The 23,564-nt window shown below is 39.6% G+C and overlaps 1 protein-coding gene across 6 annotated transcripts; it reads left to right on the forward strand.

Annotated features, from left to right (window-relative positions):
• Positions 1-29: 29 nt before the first annotated feature.
• On the forward strand, positions 30-23,381 carry ano10a (anoctamin 10a). Of its 6 annotated transcripts, XM_015042217.1 has the most exons (16): positions 58-122; positions 205-306; positions 2,981-3,130; positions 3,202-3,399; positions 4,275-4,409; positions 5,305-5,424; positions 6,550-6,734; positions 8,164-8,548; positions 9,482-9,537; positions 10,299-10,373; positions 10,457-10,645; positions 10,722-10,913; positions 11,486-11,614; positions 18,085-18,201; positions 20,026-20,042; positions 22,894-23,381. In XM_015042217.1, exons 3-16 carry the CDS (start codon positions 3,001-3,003, stop codon positions 22,958-22,960), a joined length of 1,995 nt encoding a protein of 664 aa, XP_014897703.1. In that variant the 5' UTR covers positions 58-122; positions 205-306; positions 2,981-3,000; the 3' UTR covers positions 22,961-23,381. The 6 variants fall into 6 exon arrangements, with proteins under 6 accessions (XP_014897701.1, XP_014897707.1, XP_014897706.1 ...); XM_015042215.1 differs by lacking the exon at positions 205-306 and having other exon boundaries at positions 30-122; XM_015042221.1 differs by lacking the exons at positions 205-306; positions 22,894-23,381 and adding an exon at positions 20,767-21,254 and having other exon boundaries at positions 30-122.
• Positions 23,382-23,564: the final 183 nt, after the last annotated feature.

The following is a 23,564-nucleotide window of genomic DNA, read 5'->3' on the forward strand; positions in this document are numbered from 1 at the left end:
CACACTGGTGGTTTTCATCTTGGCTGAAAAAGGAACACATCCTAAACTGACAGCTGAGTTTTGCGGAAGTGGACTTTTATGTTTCCAACCCTGCAAACTACTGAGGAGGAATAAGGACTGTGGTGAGTGTTTCAGTGGGATCATCTGATCAAATTAGGAGGAGTTCTGGGAGTATGAGTGACGCTTTCAATGCCTCATTATTAGAGCAGTTCAGAAGTGACGGTGAAAGATCGGTAGCATTAACCCGTCCCCGTCCTTGTCCACGTCCACGTCCATGTCCTGCCTCCAGCTGCAGATTCCTCTGTTGTCAGTAAATGCAGCTTTTAAAAACGACACCTAACTGAATTATCTAGACGGGCAAAATATTGTAGCACAGAGCTGGAGTTTGTTTGTTTCTTGCTCTTTACCTTCACATGGTTACTTTTGAAATTAGCGACTTCTTATATCCTCAGTTCACTTACATTTTTCAATCCTGGTAAAATAGGGAATCACTGCAATCAAAAATAGGACGTGGAGGAAATAGTTTTACTATAAATAAATAAATAAATAAATAAAAATTATTTATTTATTTATTAATTTAAAAATATATTTGTTTACAAATACAAAGACAGAATAAATGGAACACAGAATATGTAACTTTGTTTTAGGCATGACTTTACAGAGTAAGTAGAGATGTGAGGTCAAAAGAATTTAACCTTCATATTTAGGGTTCATGACCACATCTTTTCTTAAGGTCACTTGTAAATTGTGACAACTTTCAGGAGGAAGCCAATCCTTTTCCCTCTCTGAGGGGCTCACTCTCCTCTCAGACTGTGGCTCTAATTGCCTCAACATTTCATCCTACATTTTATTCAACAATTTCATTTGAGCTCTGTTTCCCAAATATTTGGAAAAATAATTTTCCAAAATATAAATGTGCACATTTATATTTATATTTATATAATTTATGTAATTTTTGTATTCTTACTTTACTCAACTTTCTCCAAGAGATCTGCTTCCATATTTTTCCAGGTGAATAATAATAGCAGTAGTAGTGATGATGATGATGATGATGATGATGATTATTATTATATATACAGAATATATATAATATTCTTCCCCTTATATTGATTTTCATGTTAGTTTTATGTTATCAAATGTATTACAGTTTTATTTGTTTTTGAAGTAATTTTCCACACATCCTCTGTCCACAGTACAGAGGAAAACATAGGAAAAGTGAGATTATTGATGCATCATTTAAATTCTGTTATATTAAATCAAGGATTGAATCAAATGTTATTCGCAATAGAAAGAAATAGACAATATCAATGAGTACTTCAGTGATTTTCTTTTAAGTGTGAGTGAATGTGAAGCAACATTTCTAAAAAATAATTTTATTTTCCAGCATTAGTTGGCTTCATTAATAGTAATCAGACAGGTAGTATGCAGAGGGAGACAGAGGAAGAACGTTCAGCAAATATCAGGTCAGTTATCGATCTGCATACTGCTGTACTGATGACTAGTATGAAACAGCTGCTCAACATCAAAACACTTTCATGGTCAGCTGATTCCAGCAGGGGGCAGCATAATGACTGGAACCTTCTGTGTTTTATCTTTTTTTAACTCAGGGAGCCATCAGCTGAACTAATCTGATAGTCACACAACAGGTTGTGGGCTGAGAGCCCAACAGCTGAAATCCACACAGCGTATACACACACACACACACACACACACACACAGCTCCTTGAATTTCTGACCAGGCTTTTCACAGGTCAGCCTGACTCCAGCTCTGAGATCTACTACACAGTAAGGTCCGTGTGTTTACAGAGAAGCTGAGATAGGACTGAATCAGTGTGTAGAGCCACAACTATTAATATCCTGCTGTGAAGAGGCTCCGCCCTCCAACTGTCTGTCTGTATGTCTGTTTGTCTGTCTGCTTCTGTCAGGGTCAGTCTGCTCTGCTGAACTCTTTCCTTTCAGTTTCTGCTGAATGAAGCGTGTTCAGCACCACATGGGTGGAATAACATGTAGAAGTTCTTCCGGAGATTAAAATATCAGTTTATTCCTGAAAGTTCTCCGTGATCAGCGTCCACCTGACACACCTTAGGTAGGAATGGCAGAGAGATTTCGTGAACATTTTCCTTTGACTTATCTGGATGAACTTCCAGCAGCAACTGGTCTGGGCAAGCACAAGATTTTTTCTTTCTTTTACATTTCAGGATGTTATAGCTTGTCTTTTGCATACATTTGCATTTGTTTATAGCGCCCCCCTGTCCTGTCGTGGTCTGCTATAATTGAGGATTGTTTTGGTTCATTCACACCTGATAGTCCAGTAGACTCAATTGGGGACCAAAATTGCAGTATTTGTTCCATTTTCAGCTGCTGTGGTTCTGTTTCAAAAAGCTCTGTCAGTCCGCTTTAGTCAAACTCTGGTTTGGTTGCTTAGAAAGTCTGGTTTATTTATGGAGGTGTGAATACGTAATCCAAGACTGACTGGGATCAAAAAGTGAACTCTGGTGCAGTTTGAATGCATATATGAACGCCAAGCAAGCCAAAGACTGCTCCAAAAGCAGGAAGCAGACTACAGCATTCTGGGTAAATATAGCCAAAACATCCTGTGAGCCTAGCACTAGAAAAAATGCCTTCTGTTCTTTTACCAAAGACAAAAGAGAAATCTTCCAACTGCTAAAATCTGATGCCACTCCATTTTTGTTTAGAAAGTTGTTCCTAATGTCTTATTAAGAGGATTTTGAGTAGTTTCCCTCAGTGGTTCTTGGTACAGCGGCCCATGGGTGAGGAGGTGAACAGGTTTTTCAAAGGTTTTGTTTCATTTGACCACAGCAGCTGAAAAGGGAACAAAAGTTGGAGTTTTGGTCCTCAGTTGAACTGAGGCTACCGGACTATCACCTGTGAAAACATCCTTAATTTCAAACTGTTGATTCGTCCCAGTTTAGTGCCATGCTTTTTGAAATAACTAATCTCATTGCTGTTTCTGCTGCAGGAGCTCCAGCCGATGGGACAATGCAGCAGTCAGATGACAGCGGTGCTCCCTCCTTTAACCCTCTAGTGGTGCTGGAGTTGATCTCTGACACCAAGGAGGAGGCCATCGCCTGGCTGCTGAGCAGGATCAGAACCCCACAGCAGGCTGGAGGTGTGACAGTCAGGTAGTAGTTGCTCTCCATTAGATTCCATATCGTTGCTAACATCCTGTCTCCCACTCAGGTGCTGGGTTATTGATGGAGCAGCTGGGCCCTGGAGTCAGTGCTGAGCATAAGGACAACCCCAACCTGTTTCTGGTGGGGGCATCCTGGGAGAGGCTGCTGTCTGGAGCTGAGGATGTGGGCCTCTTCAAGGAGTACAGTGACGGCTCCATGAGAGGCTTCACCTGCACCAACAAGCACAACTTTAAAGACTTTCAAGGTCTGCTTTTAGCACAACATGAACACAACACTAGTCCTTTTCAGCCTCCAACCAGATTGTTCTTTGAAGCAGAGGTTACCCTTACAGAAAGAGAAGCGTCTTCCTTGTCCATCACTTTTGTTTGTGAGTGATGCTTGTGTGTCAGATTTACAGAAGTACCAGAAACATGCAAGTATGAAAGTTCCAGTTCAGGACTTTTGTATGTAAAAAAATACAATCAAATAATGTGATTAAACTTTGTTAAAAATGTTTAACTCCTTAAAGTCAATCAAATTAATTAACTGAGATGAAAGCGTTAAGGTCACAACCCTAGTTTTCATGTTTCAAACAAGCAGTTGTCCCGTTGCCAGAGTTACAGCAGCATTATGACAGACGCAGTCAGACACCTCAGAGTTTATTAGATACTCTGCTTCAGTAGGACAAATTCAGATGATCACCAGAGCCCCCCAAAAACATACACCCAATGTGTTTCATTGTAGTTTTATGGTAGTGCATTATACTGAAGTGGAAAGAAAAATGATCTTTTTCTGGCTGCAGGACGCTTGGAGTCTGTCTCTACTGGTACTACTGCCGATGTTTGTAAAACTGCTCAAAAATCGCCAAGTTAGAGTAGATTGAAAGCATCAGTACAGCAGCTTTCTATCCTTACAGATTCTCAGTGCATGTAGGTCTGGACTTTGAGTAGGCCATTGTAACAAATGCTTCGGTGTAACAAAATCCGTAGTAGCTCTGGCTCTGTGTTTAGGGTTGTGGAAGATAACCCTTCTCTCCAGTTTCATCTTTTCTGTAACGCGTCCCCACTCATCCCCGTCTCAAGCTGCTGCAGAACCGCTGGTCCACACAAAGGAAACCATCTGTGATGTTTTTACCTCTAGGGGATGGAGACGGCTTCCTGAGCATGGCTGAGTGTCAGTACATCATCAAACATGAGCTGGAGACACTGAGAGCCAAAGATGAGACTCACGTACCCGGATACAGCAACGCCAAGCTTTATCCAGGAAAATCTATCAGTGAGTGTCTGACTGCGTTGTTTCAGCTTCTGCTTCTGTTTCAGCATTTCACTCAAACATCAGACATTCATATTAATCTGTTAACACGTTGTTCTCTTGGATTTCCAGGAGTTTTCTCATCTAACTGTAGGACTTTTCTACTTTAGGAGATTTTCAGTCTTTTTAAATGACTTTAAGCATATAAATCAGTCAGTCGCTCACTACATGTCAGAAACTAGACTAACCTTAGTTTATCAGTAAAATTAATTTCACCTGAAGTGAATATTTAACCTTCCTATTTTGTTTAAATAGTCGCTAAGTTTAAACAAAACTTAGCGACTGTCTTTGACAGTTTAAACTGTCAATTATGCTCAACGTCTGTTTGAGCATAATTGTGATACTGAGGCAGAAAGGAGGGTTATTAAAAAATGGCCTGTTTGTTAATCTACTAAACTGAAGCTCAAATTAACCAACATCCAGGCCTTTTTAACTAAGAAACAATTATTACGACAGATAAACAATTGTCCTGTTTTGGCGTGATGAAAACAATGAATATGCAAACATTCCGTAATAACCTCAGAGAGAGATACTTGGCAGCCTATCTGACAAATAGTCCGTTAGCAGAATGTCATCATTTTCTATAAATGACTCATTATTTGAGCACAACAGCAATTAGTGGTTTGGGGAATGAGAATGAATTGAGCTGTTGAGTTTAAGCTCCATCTTTGTTTAGTCATGAGGGGGAGAAAAGCAGGACTGTTTGTCTTTATTATCACTTGAACATATTCATCTTCACTAGAATCCTTGTCTGTATCTTCCTGATATATTTATAGTAGATCAGAGACAGAGTTATGTAAATTGATGACAAAAAAATGGAATCAAAACATTTTTTTTTATTATTATTTTAAAATCTCAGTACGCAGATTGCTGTCCAAAGGAATCCTGATCCAGATGTTTCCACTACATCATAAAGAAGAACTGAAGAGACTCTCCTTTTCTTGGTATAAAAAATTCAAGCTGTCCCTTCAGCCTCTAGGTAAAGCTGATTTCATCATATCCAGTTCAGTTTCATTCATTTCAATAGCACATATATTGGCACAACACAGGTCATCTGGAGTCCATCCATCCATGCACACACACCTAAGGACAAAATAAAGACCTAACCTAACCTAGTGCCTGGGGAGAATCCATGCATACATGCAGAACGGCCCCAGGCTGGGATTTCAAATTCAGTTCAAGAATACTTTATTGATGCCAAAGGAAAATTTAATAACCCAGAACCTTCTTGCTATAAGGCAGCAGTCCATCTGACTGCACCAATGTCCCGCCAATCATCTTAAGTCACTGCACAAAAAGTAACTATACCAAAACATCCAATTTACATGCAAAAATATTCAGTCAGTTACATCCAATCACACAGATTCTAAGTTGATTCCGTACATTATCAAAAACTGCAGTCAAGTTCAGTTTGTTATTCAAACTAGTTAAAAATGTTCTTAATGTAACCCAACAGTTTGCATCGACTCATTGATTTTATAGTAATCCCTCATACCGAGCTGCATGCAGCGACAGTGGAGAGGAAAACTCCCCTTCAACAGGAAAAAAATCTGCAGCACAATCAGAACCAGGCTGAGTGTGAACGGCCGGGGATTATCTCTAGAAATGTATCAACTGATGTTTTACTGACGTTTTTCTTCCTCTGGTCTATGACGCATCTAAACCCTGATGTATGAGGGTTAGCATCGTTTTCATCCAAAGTGACAACTGCTTCCTTGATAGGAAAGTAGTTTTAAATCCAAGTGGAAGCAAAGGAATGTTCCGTTTTTGTGCATTAAAACATCTGGTACTTTGGGTTTATTAAACACAGAGCCTGCTGTTTGTGAATGTGTTCATAGACTGAATGAATGTTATTGCATATTATGATCAGAAAAAGTCCTGATCACCATCATAGGAACATTGGCTGATTTCAATCACTCTCAGATTGATTGATGCATCAGTAAATGTCTGAGCATTATTGTGAAGCTAGTAGATATTCAGAGACTGTGATGAAATGTGATGGATTCCATTTTCCTCTGCCATGTAATATTAATGTTTTAATGTGTCGTTTTTCTTACTGTCAGTACTCCTACTCCGGTCTTTACTTTGCTCTTTCTCTTTCCAGATGAAATCAGACACTACTACGGTGAGGGCCAGGCGCTGTACTTTGGCTTCCTGGAGTACTTCACCTTTGCCCTGGTGCCTATGGCTCTGTTTGGAGTGCCTTACTACATGTTTGACTGGGAGGATTATGATAAATATGTAGCCTTTGCTGTTTTCAACGTGGTCTGGTGCACAATTATTCTGGAGGTATGAAAACTGATTTTACTGATTAAAGAACAAATTCATTCCAGCTCTGTAATGTAGTTAAGGTCTTCAAGAAGATCAAAATATTTGTTGATAAACATAAACAAATTAGTTTTTACATAGCAAAAAAAAACATGCAGAAGTAAGCAGTTTTGTCTGTGTCAACACAATGACAGAGAGGAAAGACGGCAGCAATGATCCTACAGAAGCAATCATTGCTTCTCATCAATCTGGGAGGAAAGAAATTCACTGTGTAACACTGAGACGTTATGTCCATATTGAGGACAAGACAGTTAGGCAACAAATCTACCTCAGATCAGTGTGTGAAATAACAGAAACAGGAGCTCCATGTTAGTTAAAGCTACATGTTCAAGGTCATTGATGTCAGAAGAAAGCCTCTTGTCTCCCAGCCTAGCATACAGAACATGTTAGATTTGAGTTTGGGAAAACTATCATTAGGAGAGGACGGCTGTGGCTTGTAGGTAGTGCAATTGTTTGCATTCAGAGGTTAAATTGTTGTAGGATAAGTTCTCACATATCAATGTGCCCCTGAGCAAGGCACTTAATCCCAAGTTTCCTAACAGTTTGCGTATTGGTGCATAAATGGGTGTTTCTGAGTGTGGCTATGTAAATGTGGCTCTAACATATCCTAGTTCTATCATGGGTAAGTGTAAATTGATTTCCGGTTGGCTGGATGATGTTCCTACATTTCTGTGGAGATATAGATCTTAAATTCCATTTATAATGGTCTTAAGAAGTCTTGATTTTGAGTTGGTGAAGTCTGCAAAAAAAACCTGCTTTAGAATAAACTTTCATTAGCTCCTTAAATGTAAAAGCTTTTAACTTGTTAGAAGGTTTTATAAATCCTGAACCTTAGGTTTCTGCACACCTCTGTTAAAGTCTTCCTATTTTGTGGGTGTGAAATATGAAACCATGATAAATTATTTACAAACTTTTCCCACATTTAATGAGACACTGTATTCTGTACATCTCAGCTAGGAAACAAACATGTATTTGGGGCGACGCGGTGTGGAATTTGTGTAACTGCTCACACCTTTAAACTAATAACTCTTGTTTCATCTTTAGCATTCAGTTTTCTTGGGTTCACACTTTCCATCAGTTGCAGTGAACCAGACTAATTTTAGAGTTCAGCTAGTCCTTGCTGGGTTTCTCTGGCTCTTCTGTATGTGAAGCCTTTTGCTAAAGCCATGGTTATCAGAGAGATTAGAATGGATCAGAAGATTCTGAGAGACATTCTGGGAACTTTGTAAGTTCCTGAGAGCAGCTGATTGTTCATTTAGGAGAGAATAATTTGGCAGCTAGTTTGTGTAAAACTGACGGGTAACACATAGTATTATTTGTTCAGAACCATAGAAGCATGTTGATAACAGCTAATAAGTTTACCGGACCCTCTCTCCTCCTCATCCTCCAGCTGTGGAAGAGATCCAGCGCCACCCTGGCCTACCACTGGGGCACGCTAAGCAGGAAGAAGGCCTTCGAAGAACCTCGGCCTGGGTTCCACGGCGTCCTCGGGTACAACCCCGTGACAGATAGGGAGGAGCCTCTGTACCCCAACGCCAAGCGCCAGCTGAGGATCTACCTGGTGTCGCTGCCCTTCGTCCTGCTCTGCCTCTACCTGTCTCTGTACGTCATGATGATCTACTTCCAGATGGAAGGCTGGGCGCTGTCCGTCCATGACCAGGACCCTTCGTTCTGGACAGGAGTGCTCCTTTACATCCCAAGTATTATCTACGCCGTGGTGATAGAGGCTATGAACCTTGTTTATAGATACGCTGCTGAGTTCCTCACAGAATGGGGTGAGACGGTCTAAAAACTCTAAATCTACACAAACACAACTGATCAATAATTTATTCTGTACGGAAGCATTTCACTGCCAGAGTTTGGAAATAAATTCAGGAGCGACATAAAGTATAAAGTTTCAAATTAAAATGAAAATTATTATATAATGTTATATAAAATAATTCTTATTATTTTATTGTTTCTTTCTTCTTTGACCATATCAACAAAAAACACACTCTGTGCTACAAATACCTAAAGAAATACACGGAACTCTTTGCTTTTATTGCACAGTTTTTGTTTCTGTTCACTTCATCTCCACGCCTGTATTTGATTTGTTTTATATCCCAATAAAAAAACAAAAAAATGGGAAAAAAACAGTAAAATCAAAAGAAATAAACATTCCTATTTTAACTAGACGTAAAACTCGTAAAATGAGAATGTTTTTTGTTTAACAAGCTATAAAAACCTCTCCTCTGACAAATTTCGACTTTTTAAAAAGGCATTAAAGCAGTTTGCCATGATTCTCCTTCTCACCCCGTTTCCTCTAGACAGCATCTAAAAATCCCTAGAAATGGCGCTCTTTTACTGTTGCAACTTTCTTATTTAGACAAGAAGATAATTTGGTGTTAATGAGCCATAAATCTTACGAGTTTTTATTAAAATCTCGTTAAAATGGGAAAGTGTTCTCCTTTAAACCAGATACTGCTCCTGAATTTTTTTCCAGCCTATGGCAGTTAAACACTTCTGAGTTTAAATCACACTTTTTTGATTATACTGGTTAGAGGACTTATGAGGGCAGCTGTCAGTCACTGGATTTTATTTATGGAATCAGAATAGAAAGAGTTCAGATTTTTATTTGCATGAACCACTAAGCAGTTCTGAACTGTTATTTTTCCACATAAAATGGTTTAAAGCTGACGCACTGAATGTTTTTGTTGATATGTGTTTAGAAAATCACCGCCTGGAGTCTTCATATCAGAACCACTTGGTCCTTAAAGTTCTTGTTGTGAGTATTAATGATGGTGTGCTGTGTGACCACTAACACAATCAGTCTGCAGGTTTATGGGGTTGTTATTTTCACGCAGGGTCAGGTTGGTTTGGATAGAATTATCACCCTTAATAAGTAAAATGATCATCTGAGAAATGTTTTTCTTTCTGTTTACTTAAAATTAAAATTAATTTTATGATCTGGAACCTTCAAGTGACACAAAAGCAGAAGCAATCAGTCAGGGTATTTATTCAAGTAAAGCTTATTTGTATGGCATATTTCAGCAGTTCAAAATGCTTTACATCATAAAAACATCACACAGTCATCAATTATGAAACAAGCAGTAAACATTACATTTTGTCAAATGATGCCGTCGTCAAAATGATCAAGCAAAATTTACATCGCAAATATTGATCAATGTTCCAGTTACTATGAATCAAATAGAGCTGTAAACAAATGGGCCTGGATTTAAAGGAACTCAGTGTTTCAGCTGTTTTGCCATTTTCTGGAAGTTTGTTCTAGATTTGTGGTGCATAGAAACTGAATGCTGCTTCTCCATGACATTAGTCCTGTAATCCGGGAAATATTCTTCAGGTGATAAAAGGCTTTGTAACTGTCTTTATGTGTCTCTGAAGGTCCACGTCAGAGTTAATCACTACACTCAGATTTAAAGCCTCATCACTAGTTTCTAGCTGTGATGAGGTTAGAAACTAGATCTACTCTGTTCTACTCCCACATTCAGCCTCTTATTGATCTAATCTCCTCATCTTGTCATTTAGTTTAACTTCTTCAACTGTTTCGCCTCGCTGTTCTACATCGCGTTTGTAATGCAGGACATGGTGCTGCTCAGTCAGGTGCGTTCCCTCCTTTCCGGTTTATTTGGTCCTCCGTGTGCACCCGTGTGCACTCACATCTTTTCCTCCTCTCCTGCTGTTAGAGTCTGGCCACCTTACTGATCACCAGTCAGATCTTGAATCAGTTCATGGAGGCCTTCTTGCCTTACTGGCTGCAGAGGAGACGCAACAAGAAGATGATTCGCAAAGTTCAGAAGAAAAGAACTCCCGGGGACAAAGAGCTCCCTCTGGCGGAGCAGGTCCGTCTGGAGGCCGATATGAGCACGTACTTGGTGAGCTCACGTCTTCCGATGAAAGCTACAGCAATCATCCCAGCAGAGTCTGATCTCTGAGGTCTACTTCTCTCAGGGAACGTTTGACGACTACCTGGAGCTCTTTCTGCTCTTCGGCTACGTCAGCCTGTTCTCCTGCGTCTACCCGCTGGCTGCTGTCCTGGTGGTGTTGAACAACGTCACAGAGGTTTACTCCGACGCCTTCAAGATGTGTCATGTGTTCAAAAGACCCTTTGCTGACCCGGCTGCAAACATCGGAGTCTGGCAGGTTGGTATCCGTCAGCTTTTTCTGCACAAAGGAACATGGTGTTTATTTATAAACTGAGGGAACAGCAAAGGTTTAGAAAACAGAGGAGAACTGCTCTCATGTTGATCTAACTTCATTTAAAGAGAATGTTTCAGGTTGTTGGTTGACATCTGAGGTGTACTAGATGGATTTCTGTAGACCCTAGAATGCAGTTAGTTCATATTTATTAATTCCTGTCAATAATTATAAACAATAAGATCAAAGAAAACTAAAGTCATATCATAGTAAAGAAATCTGTTTCACTGTTTAATGTGGGCATGCTCAGGTTCCTTAAAGATATCTAAACATTAAAACGCAATGTAAAGGTTAAAAAAAAAAAAAAAATTCCATAATCCCTTATTCCCCCTTTAAAATGTTCTGACTTTACTTCAGGTCCAGTTGATGTCGATACTGATTGGTTTCATAAAACCCAGTGCATCTTCTTAGCTCCGGCATCAAACCTGTTGTCCTTAAACAGTCAACCCGTCTGATCCGATGAGATGAGGCTGATTTAAAGCAGCCGCTGCTCTCTGTGTGCCTCTGACTCTCCGCAGCTCGCCTTTGAGACCATGAGTGTGATTGCTGTTGTGACCAACTGTGCGCTCATTGGCATGTCTCCACAAGTCAAAGCATACTTCCCCGAGTCTGAGACCCAGCTCATCCTGTGGACGGTGGCCATCGAGGTAAATCCACTCAACTCATGCCAGCTCCCGGGCTGTGTTCTGGAACATCACTAACATCGTAATTGTTTTAGTGAGACTTCGTTCAGAACAAAGAGAAGCTTGTCCTAACAGAGGATGGATTGAAGCCCCAAATAAGGCACTGACATGCAATGAGAAAGGTTTGGTACCCTGATGATGAGCTGCTCTGATTTATTTGTGCAGCTTAAATACTGAAACTACACAGAAAACATGAACTGAACGCAATGGTTTGAGTGAATAGGTAGAAAAACATTCACAATGAATTCAAACTGGTGAGCTCGGTTCATTTTTAAGGAGTAATGCAGTGCTATGTTGTATAATTAGGCCATCCTGGGAATTAAATTGTTCAAAGGAATAATTAAAAGCCCCAAATTATCCTGAAAATCCCACATCATACCATCAGAAGCAGGATACGCCTCACTGTGTAACTGTGGGCATCCAGCAGCTGATGGAGTTTCCCTCACTAGATGGAGCCACAGTGCAAGTTGGCTCAGATGAGAGGAGGTTCTGTGAGAGTGTTGGCTGTATGTAATATAATGTTTTAAAATAATAAAAAATAGGATTTAGCCTTCAATTCAATTCAAACTTACTTAATTAAGGACAGCATATTAAAACAATGTTACATGTTAAAAGCAGAGCGACCTTGATTTTGTACTTACGTTTTCTAACCACAGGCTAATTTGCAAACCTAGTCTTTGGTTGGACCTTTATTAAAAGTCACTGAATTAAATTTCTGCGACTACAAGCAAGAAAAACATGAAATTGCATATTCTCCAGCAGCGTATGTTGTTATTCATTAGTGTTCACATTTGTTTTTGTTTTTACCATTGTTTCACCTGGGAATTAAAAACTCTGTTGCCATTGTTACTGCCGATGTAAACTGTTCCACATATGAGGATGGCTGAAGGCTTTAAATGCGCTAATTTACAGGTCTTGAATTTTGTTGTGTTTAAGTCTTATATATTGTCGAATATATGTCGTTTTCTGTCAGGCAAAGTTTGATTTTCACTTTGTTCTGCGACACAATTTGGTAACCTGTTAGCTGCTAACATACATTTGCTAGCTAGCTAGTTTTTTTTTTGAGTCCATCATGGGGGCAAACAAATTTATCGCCAATAGACTGGATGACGCTCGTTTTCTCCGCTGGCTCACTTCTGTTGCGATCCTTTACCTCAAAATGGGTTTTGGAGTAGAAACTCGGTGCTTTCTGGGCAAAAAAGCTTTTAAATTTGGCTACAGTGGTTCAGGTTGTAGAGAGGCTTATTTCACAACTTATGCGACGCTTGATTGCGACAACAGCAGGATCACCAACCATTCCCTATATTTATATGGTTTTGTCTTAAATTAAATTCAAGATGATGTTTAAAAAGTCTTAGATTTGACACTGAAAACTTATAGATATCCTGTTTTCTCCATCTGTGGATATTGATTTTCACTGTGGTTCCCTGGAGTCCCAGTGCTTTAGAAATGACTTTGTAGCTCTTCCCAGAGTCCAGACTGGCTGGTATCAGAGACTTTCACCCTTTCATTTTGTTTCATTTTGTCACACAGGTCCGATTCCTGTCAGACCTGTGTGTGACTGGTAAAGGTCGCATTGTATATTTTAGTCCCCTTAATTTAAAAACTGAACTAGGTTTTACTCAGGTCATCTTTGTTGGATCATAAAATTAGTTTGACGATGTGAAACATCATAGTGTAAAGCAGAAGAACTCTGAAGGGGGGTAAATACTTTTCCTCAGCTCTGTAGACACTGTGAACTGCTCCAGGAGCCGGTCAGTTGGACTCTGACAGCATTCTGCCTCTCCTCTGTCTGAGGCGTCCTCTGGCCTGGAGCCATGGGAACATGACTTTTTATGGCTGTGGACTGAACGCTGTCCCGGGGTTCTGGCTGCAGGTGGGATGCTGCTCCGCTGAGCCCAGACAGAACCAGGACAGCTCCCAGCATGCAGCCAGCCAGTAATGCACCAATCAGAGCCATCCTGTGTGTTGGAAGAGTCAGCTCCTGAGTGTGCTTTGAACATGTTTCCACTTCATCAATATCATCAACATGCACATTTGTTAGAACAGAGCAAAGGGGCGGAGCTTCCACTGATTGAGTCTATGAAGACCAGCTGGGTGGGTGTTTTTACACACAGTTGGGTTTAAATTCAGAAGTCGCTGCTTGTTTCCTGGTTGCTGGGCGCCTTGTAGCTTTCTGGCGGCGGTGCTGTGATACCTGGGTAATTACTGTATGAAGCTTCCTCGCATCACTGAGCAGTAACCAGGCAACAGGCCGGCCTGTCTCAGACTCAGAGATTTTCTTTTAGAGTGACAGGGCTGTATCATTTCAGAGCAGCTGGACTTACAGACCAAACCCTCTGAGCAGAGTTTGCAGCTTCAGCAACCAGCTGGACCAAACAGCATCAAGAGGGGAATAAAAATCACTGCTCTGGGTTTGTTAATCCTGACTTTTTTTAGTATTGGTTGACCTGGTCTGTAGTTTAGTGCATGCAGTTTAATCATACCTTTATATTTTTCAGATTTTGCCAAAATCTAAAGACCCTAAAAACTGAGCCATAACCTTTTAAATCTAACCCCAGGCTTACCAAACACTCAACAGATTCCACGTCTTTATCAAAAAACGTTGTAGTTTTAAGGGGTAGTTACTTTTCACCTAGGTTAGCTTATATTTTGGAAACTGTTTTTTTGTATTTATCTTTGTCTGATATTAACATCAGTTTGATGATGTTCTACAGAAAGCAAAATATTCTATATGGGTTAATATTCTCCTACCTGTTTATCATGTTTCATCTCATTGTTTTTGTTTTACCAAACCACTGTGTTATTCTGAACCATCATCGTCATCATCATGGTGCTCCACATCAGGCCAACACAGGCTGGTGGATCTTTATTTTCTTTCATTCTGTGCCCAGAAGGATCTGGCATTCAAACACTGTGTGTTGGCGGACTATGTGAAACATGAAAATGTTAATTATGCCTCATTATTGGTTTGTTTACTTAAAGCCTCCAGATAATATTAGTTTCCACTTTGGTAAGTATGCTGAATGCATCCAGTTTGAATCTTTGCAGAAAGGCTCTTTGAGAATAGAAACATAAATAAGCATTAAGATAAACATTTTTGATCATTTTTATTCATACTTTTAATAAGATAAGATATTAAACATCTGCAGTTGTAACCTGAGCCAAACTGCCCAGCCTGCAGAAATACATTACGTCAGATTGAGAGTAAATGCTACATTGTTTATGGCGTATTAGTTGAATATTGAATGAAAAGATTGAAATGTTAATTTTCTCACTAACATGGGTGGGTGCCATGGTAACGTACTGTGTTGAGTACTGGGCAGTGGATATAGCACTGCAACTTCTGCCAGAATCTTCAGAAGTGAAGCTGCTTATAATTGCTCAGGATAGAAAACCACCTGGATTTATCTGTTCAATCATTTTACACAAATGGTCAAGCTCTGACTTACGATATTCCTAAAATTTCATTTATTATTCACAAGATTTTTGTCTGACAAGTAATTATTTATTCACATTAAGCTATGACAGTCTAGGCAATCAAAAAAGTCTGATTTCAGAGGTGTTTCTACATGTTAACTCACAAAGGCTAACAGCAGTTAGCTCCCTTTATCCTGGCCAGGTTCTTTGCCATCTGCAGGATGATTCCCATTCAAATATCTCAGTGTAAGGTTTAGAACAAGAACTCCTGCTAAGGTCGTATTAGAAACCTGAGGACGGATTACTTAACGTATGTTCTGCACATCCACCAAATGTCTGCAGCGTCGTCATGGTACAGCTCCCACCTACAGGAAAATATTCACTTATCTACAAATTGTGCCGAAGTTTGACTGTGCTGGTTGCTGGGAGACCAAAGGAAGTAATGAGCTGTTAGGCTCTGTCAGGCTGATAGAACAGGACTAGCATCACAGCTACAGCTACAGCTACGGAGAAGAGAAGAAAAACACTTCCATGCATACTCCACTGTGTGAAGAACTGAATCTTTTCAGTGTTGACTCACAAAATATGTGAATAATCTGACATGGTACACAGATGTAGTTATGGGGTGTGCTTCCTCTCAGATAGATCATCTCTGTCTCACACATACACACAAAAGTTTGTATTTAAACCCATATTAGGACTTTGAGTTGACTTCCAATGATAACTTCATTTATGCCTAACCCAAACATTTCCCTAACCATGGCCATACATACACACAAGCACACACACACATCAGGACTGATGCAAGCTACAGTAGCTGGAGGGAGCAGATTCAGACTTGGTGCCTGGATAAAACCTGAACATATCTGCCGTCTATCACACTACTATTATTCTTTAATTGATAACTGTGGCTTTAAATACTGAGACAACAACACTGCTAAGGAAAACAACAAGCATCAAGAAGGATGCTGTTTGATTCAGTCAGCACAGTGCAGCACTTTCCCTAATCAACAAACAAAGATCTCTGGTCTTATCGAGTTGTCACATTGATTGAATATGCACAATAAACACTCCGGCTCTTAGCTGATTGCTCATGTTGTTAGAAGCTAATTTATATATCCGATGGTTCAGCAGCTCAAGGTTACCCTGAACCCTGAGGATGTTCAGGCACAAACCATAAAGTGTGTTTTGCCTGACATAATGGAAGTGATCAAACTGCAAACACTGTCTGCTCTGTCACTGCTGCTCTGAGGCGTGCTAACATCATTCTCCTTCCGATCAGTGATAAAGCATTCATTTTGTCCACCACCGTTATGATTCAAATTATTGTACACATGGATTGAATCTCATATTTGGCTAAAGAGGATTAGTTTTCCATTTTGTTCACAAACACAACCAGCATTAGAAATAGAAGCCTAATGTCAGTAAATAGTGGTTTCCTTGGAGACATTCAGTTTATGATTAATGCGAAGCAAATAAGCCGCACAAAGTGAAGCATTTACTTTCTGTTGGAGGCCTATCAGACTTTGTGGCACCAGGAAGCTTGTTAAAACAGCACACACTAACTCTGGTGTAGGGTTGTTAGTCTTCCTTCATCTTATCAGTTTCTCCTCATTGGCTCTGGCAGCGTTGGAGATACTTCCTGATTATATGCCAGCCTGAATAAAGCAAAAACAGACCCTACCCAGTGGTGCTTTATTTATTACCTTCTCCTGAACTCAGCAGGCTCTTCCTCTATATAGAAGGACAGATTGGATTGCAGGTGCTGCTCTGCACTGTTGTAAAGAAAAAAAGAAAGTCCTTGATTTACTGGTCTGTCTCACTTGTGATCATGAGATACAGACCATGACTGAAAGAATGACATCCCACACACAGACAGCTGAAATGAGCTTCCTCTGTTGGATGGCTGGGCTTAGCTTCAGGGATGGGGTGAAACTTTATGTCACACAAGGGGCAGTTAGAGTGGAACCACTGACTCAGGAGTTCTTCCCTGTGGAGGCTTTCATGTCCCATTGGTAGGAGACCCAGAACGAGAGTCATGTATGGATGCACACATTAGAAACTTTGAAACACCCTTTGCTTCTACCAAATCCAGAGTCCAGTACACACTCTGCTCTGTACATCTGCTCTGTGGTGGCGCTGTTACATTGTGCACCAAATGGGACACTATGGGGAATCCAGCCTCTCAAAACTTAATTGGTTCTTAAATATGTTTCCCTTTTCATCCAAAACACTTTTCTTACTTAAGATGGACTCAGAGTCTCTTTAAATAATTTTTTTTTCATTGACGTGTTTCACTTGTGCAACAAACTATTCTACTTAGCTTAGCTTAACTTAGCTTAGCTTAGCTTTTCTCAGCTTAAATTTTCTCATGAGCTTAGCTTAGCTATGCTTTTCTTTTCTTAGCTTGGCTTACCTTTTTTTAGCTTACCTTATCTTAGCATGTCTTTTCTTGGTGGATCTTAAATTTTATTATGTTAGCTTAACTTAGCTTTTGTTACCTTATCTTATCTTTTCTTTTCATAGCTTAACTTTTCTTAGCACACCTTAGCTAGCCAGTGATTTATATGTAAATAATGTATCATTTTGAGTCTGTATGAAATAGAGAAACTTGTGTGCTGCTTATTTTTATTCTCACCCTGGGTCACACACTTAATTTAATAGGATTCATGATCTTGACCAGAGCAGGTAAACGTTTGAACACAAAACAGGCGAGGGAAGCTGGTTATGATGATCAGTCTGGCTAAAACCTCTCTGACCTCAGCAGGATCTTTGTTCTGGTAAAGCTGATGGAGGTTCTGTCTGTCGATCAGTCTGTCTGTCTCTTTCTGATTTACAGCAGAGGAACAACTCAATTAAAAAAAAAAAAACTGAATTTTGCTGTGTTGTCATTTCTTTCAAACTAAGCTTCCATTACTTCATGTTGACAAAAGCAGATTTAAATAAACATTGAAGATGATGTACTCTGATGTGCTCTTTGATTCTGATTCTTTGACTTTTTTTTATAAATATAGCATGGACTGCTGGCTTTCAAGTTCATCCTGACGTTCCTTATCCCAGATGTTCCCAAACACATCCAGATCAAACTGGCCCGGCTTGAGTTCGAGTCACTGGAGGCTCTGAAGAAGAAGGTAAATAGATTGATTTGGATTCTCTAGGACGTCTGGACTTTTCTTGGTTCTTAAATATGTTTCCCTTTTCATCTGAAACATTTTTCTTAGTTAAGCCCATGGACTTGGAGTCTCTTTAAAGAATGAATTTTCTTCATATCAGTGATTCTTCTTACTACTAGTCGCTTCATATGTTGGTCTGGTGGATCCAGATGATAACAAACCACGAATGGCTTTTTGCTGGTATCTGTGTAACTTAAATTATTTCCATTGTCTGTTTGGAAACTTTGGGCTTTTTCTTTAAAACTGTAAACATCTTTTAGGTTTGAAGTTGAAAGACGTGTTGACAGCTTTGAGCAGATCTTTGATGCTTCCAACATTTAAAGAAAACACAACTGAGTTCAGTGAAAGAGAAAAAAAATAGTAGGTGGAAGGACATGTCATCACACATGTGGTTTGATTGTCTGAGAGAAATGTTCCAAGCACAATATCCCAGTGCATTTTAAACCAACAACATTTTAAACGTAACATCATTGTCGGACGAAGACTGCATCATCTCAAGGATTAAGTATCCAAAACAGCCTCAGCACTCCTGTGCACCAAAACATGTTCAGACCAACATACACATAATGACACCAAAACAGAGAATGATAACTAAATCCTAGCTGCTTGGTGTAGTTTTTCTTATTAGCTTAGCTTAGCTACACTTATTTTTTTCTTAGCTTGGATTAACTTGTCATATATTCTTAGTTTTTAGTTTATCTTTTCTTAGCTTAGCTTAGCTTGACTGACTGTTGAGTCAGATGTAAATGGCTCAACAGTCATTTACATCTGATTGCCTCCACACACTATTTAGACAGTAAGTCCACACTTTAGACCAGCAATAAAGGTAACTTTAGAGAAAAGTGAAAAAAATCCTGGAAGTCAAACATGAAAAACCAACACTAAACAGAAGTGGTGACTTCAGGTTCCATTTTTCTAACATGTACAGTGAAGCTTGGACTCTGCTCCCCTGAGCAATTCACCTGAGGTCATCTTTTCAAAATAAGTCATATATTGGCACTATTAACACGTGTATTGTCAAGTGACAATGATTCAAACTTTAAACCAGATGATCTTTTTATCTCACGCTGTCTCAGAGAGTTAGCATTACCAAGATTATTCCAGTCCCCAGTGTGTGGTAAACCTGGCAGCCCACCAGGCTTTACTTGCCTTCCTACCCCCACCAGGTCAAGAAAAGCCTGGTGGGAGGGCTTTACTTAGCCTGTTTATTGTAAATACGTTTATTTAAATAAGTTGATTTACAGTAAACTTATTTATTGTAAACAAGTTTTTTTGAATGGCGTGCAAGGGGCCACGCACCAGTTGCTCTGTCTCCTCCCTGCTGGTTGATCTCCAGCACTGACACTGTGTCTGTTGCGGATCTTGCGCACCACTTCTTACTCTGACCGAACGATTTGAAAGGTGCCTTTGCAGAGCAGGTCCACCTGCACTGGCATTATAAACCCTGCAGGAGGAGAATTGCAGCACCAAGGTACAGATCAAGCCACGCCTCTTCATCCACTTTGATAACATAGAATACAGATTTCCTATGTTGTCCCACAACGTAGGAGACATTCCAGTGTGCTGCTACAGTGTGAATACCTGTTAGTCTGTGGCTCTGGAGCATGCAGGTGTGTGTTAAACACTAAACGACGAGGGAAAGACATCAGCAATGTCACATTCAGAGTAACACTGACAGCGTTTCTCCATCCCTCCTGTGACTTTGGGTTTAAGGCCCAACTTCTCATACCAGCTGCTGGTTTTTGGCTCATTGAGTCGTTCTCTGTTCTCTTGCTTCTCCAGAGGCAGATAAATGCAGGGTGAGTAGCTCCGGGTTGGTTTTCACTTTGATTGCCATCATTTCTCACCAATGATTCCCCCCCTCCTCCCCTCATAGCAATCACACGTTAATACTCTAAAATGTTGCACACTTTTCTACTATCTAAACCCCTGACTCAGTATGAAATCTAACCCGTAAAGCTCCACAGTATAATACTGCTGCAGCTGTAATGAACTTATTGATCTGTTTTCCAGCATGGACTGAAATCTAACACTAGAGCTTGTTGTGTTCTTAGGTTTGAAAATGTCTTTTTGTTTTGTTGATTCAGGGATTGGCTATCCAGGTCACATTTGAGAGAAGAAATGCAAACTGTCCTAGATCTAAGATTTAACATTTGAAATTAAATAAATACCACCATATATTAACAGCAGTGACCTGTAATAAGCCATAATGACTAAGAGTAAAGTTAGACTGATGAAGTCACGTTTACGTGTTCTAGAAGGTTAAATCACCAGTTGAAAATGTTTTTTTGTTTTACAACTTAGAACTTTATTGTTATTTTGACCTAATTTTGGGGCCAATCAGAACTTTTACAGAGTTAATTTGGGTAGTTTAAACTTCTAAATCTGAATGATTAAGAACCTGACGTCCTGACATAAAGTTAAGACTTCAATACTCTGTAAATAAATTTGCAGATTAATATTTTATCTGATTTTCCTTTGTGTGTTTAATGTTGGGCTAAAGCAAAAATCTTTCTTTTGCAGATGCAAGAACCTAACATGACACAGATGTTCCCAGAGGTTTGCTTTATATGAAAACAAATAATGTTTGGATCAAAAAAAATCATGGATGGCCACCATGGTCATCAGGGAAAATCTATATTTGCACTAAATCTGGCACTGCTAATCACAAATGATACATTTTGGTGTCAAATGATACATAATAATTGGACCCATAGAAATTATATTTGCCAATAATTGTTTGATTTTGAAGATGGCTACCATCTTTGTCATGGAAATTTTATTTTTACACTCAAATCTCTAATTAGATTGTTTGGTGTCAAATCACAGCCTTCATATTCTGAACCATAGAAATCATATTTTCTTGAACTTGTCTTCCTTTTTCTTTACATTTTTCAAAATGACCACCATGGCGCAAACCAGAATATATGTTTGCTCTAAAATTGGCTGTAGCTACTGCTAGCAGTGGGTACAGCTAACCAAAAAGTAAATAAATAAATAAACAAGAATCACTAAACATGTACAAAATTTAGCAGGAGCTAATACTAAACTTCGAAACACATAAAGAAATTAGCAAAAGCTAACACCAAACCGCTAAACGCATAAAAAATGAACCACTAAGACGACTGTTGCTCTGTTTATGTCACACATCTTCATCTCCTTCCAGCTGATGACAGATTTCAGACTTACTGACAGCAAAGTCCTCAGTTTGAGTTTTGGCTTCTGATTTTGCTACATGTTATTACTTTAAAGTTGTATGAGTTTGATGACATATTTGTCTAAAAAGCTCAAAAATGGTGGCCATTTTGAAATTGAAATAGCTAGTGAAAAACAAACAGGCTGATCATGCAAATTGTTGCATCCACATTTGAACATTTTTTTACAGTAATATTCAGCACCATTCAAATTAAGTTTCCCTCTGGGATCAATAAAGTATTTTTGAATTAGAATTTGAATATAGTGTGTCATCAGATTGTTGTCCCATATGCTGCGGCTCCCTTCGTTTCGTGTCTAATAATATCGCAATGAGATAATTGATGCTTATTGACTCTCAGTTCAGCCTCAGGCACAGAGAAGTTTTAAGTTTCGCAGAGTTCACATTCCCCCATGAGACACTCGATCAGGCCGATGAAAGGATTCCTTGGCTGCACATGTCCGGCTCCATACCGCCTCTCTGTGCAGCACCATGTGAGCGGATCAGTCAGCGCTGCCTCCAACCTGCTGTCACACCGGACGTACAGTAGCTGACCCATGTTCCTGCTGGACCCAAAGTTTTGTCCAGGTCTGCCTACTGACATTTTCAGGAGCAGAAGTGTCCAAACCCTCATGATGTCATTCAGTTCACACACACTGATTGGACTGTTGGTATTCAAGTCTACTTTCTCTTGTAGAAGGAAGTTTTTTTTTTTTTTTTTTTTTTTGTTTTTTTTTTCAAAAAACTGCTTCAGAAGGAATCCGAGTAATCTTTTTGAAGAGGTCAAGTCTAAACATCCAAACCCAGAGAAGAATTAATATATCTTTCTTTTTTTGTGCCACTCTAAAATGTGAGGTGCCACCGGACCATGCGTGGGTTCTCCTCACAAGCTCCAACTTCCTTACACTGTTAGAAATATAGTCACATTAAATTAATTTGTGTTTCTGCATCACTGTCTTCATGATGCATCTGTAATTTTGGATAATATAAATCTAGAAATGTCGGGCATGGTTTATTATGAAAACCCAACATGAGTGTAAAAAGTTACCTCCTGAGTAATTAGAGTCCAGCTTCCTTATGGTGAAATATGGTGGTGGCAGCATCATGCTGCCTGGATGCTTTTCTTCAGTAGGAGCAGGGAGGCTGCTCAGAGTTGATGGGAATTTGGATGAAGGTAAATCCAGAACAATCCTGGGGGAATCCTGCACTGAAAAAAAAGAGAATATGGATCCAGCTTTAAAACAAAAAGTGTTAATTCCAATTTGTCTTAAGTTGGAGCTGCATTGTGTTTTTTTCAGTGTTGGAGGCTGCAGAAGACCTGAGAACTTCCAGCCATGTGCAGTCCTGCACATGGATTGTTTATCACATTTCACCATTTGGAAATGTGTAAAACCGTCTCAGTCAAACACTGTGTATCGTATTGAATGAACGTGATCGTGTTTCCTTTTGTGTTTCAGAAAATGCTGGAAGGCACGGAGTTCAGGAAGAGCGTCCAGTGAGGAGAGGAGGACCTGCAGACTCTGACGACCCACACTCCCTTTTTGTTTGCTTTAAAAATCCCATCGTTGTTATTTTTTACAGTTTATTGTTTTTATGCATAGTGAAAATATGGTTTACTATTAGTGGAGCAGACATGTGTGAAAGGTTTATTATGGTGAACGGTCTGAGCACTGAAACGGGTTCTGGGTTTGGGGTGATGGACGACTAGAGACATGTTGGGATGAATGAGCTGCTGTTCAATTTTTCTGCAGCTATGATGCACTGTAAAACATATTTAGTTATTCCAAAGAGTGTTGATGAAAATAACTGCTTTGGTGTTCTCATGTTCAGCCACTGAAGTCACTTTGGGTTCAGTCAGTATTTTGGTTCAGAACAGCACAAACTAGCATGTTCTAATTATAAATGTGTTAAAGGCTGCAAGGTGTGTGGTCACCTGATTGGCTGACAACACAATGCCCTAATGTACGAAAGCAAAGAAAGGCCAAAAAGATGCAACCACTGAAAGCAACATCAGAATTTATTTTAAAATCTGAACCAGATCCAGCTGGGATTGGATTTATCCAGACAGATACTTCGGCTTTTCATTGCTCTCGTAAAGACGATCACAGCGGAATGCCATATAATCACA

The sequence above is a fragment of the Poecilia latipinna genome, unplaced genomic scaffold (assembly GCF_001443285.1).
Source record: "Poecilia latipinna isolate Pla-1442-1.1 unplaced genomic scaffold, P_latipinna-1.0 Scaffold581, whole genome shotgun sequence".
Classification (NCBI taxonomy): domain Eukaryota; kingdom Metazoa; phylum Chordata; class Actinopteri; order Cyprinodontiformes; family Poeciliidae; genus Poecilia; species Poecilia latipinna.

What these genes read in the sequence shown, in the direction of transcription:
- ano10a (XM_015042215.1), top strand. Translation starts at nt 3,001, where the DNA reads ATGCAGCAGTCAGATGACAGCGGTGCTCCCTCCTTTAACCCTCTAGTG. An exon ending in GCTGTCCCTTCAGCCTCTAG is followed by an intron (nt 5,425 to 6,549) that starts GTAAAGCTGATT and finishes TTCTCTTTCCAG; the next exon opens with ATGAAATCAGACACTACTAC. An exon ending in GGTGCACAATTATTCTGGAG is followed by an intron (nt 6,735 to 8,163) that starts GTATGAAAACTG and finishes CTCATCCTCCAG; the next exon opens with CTGTGGAAGAGATCCAGCGC.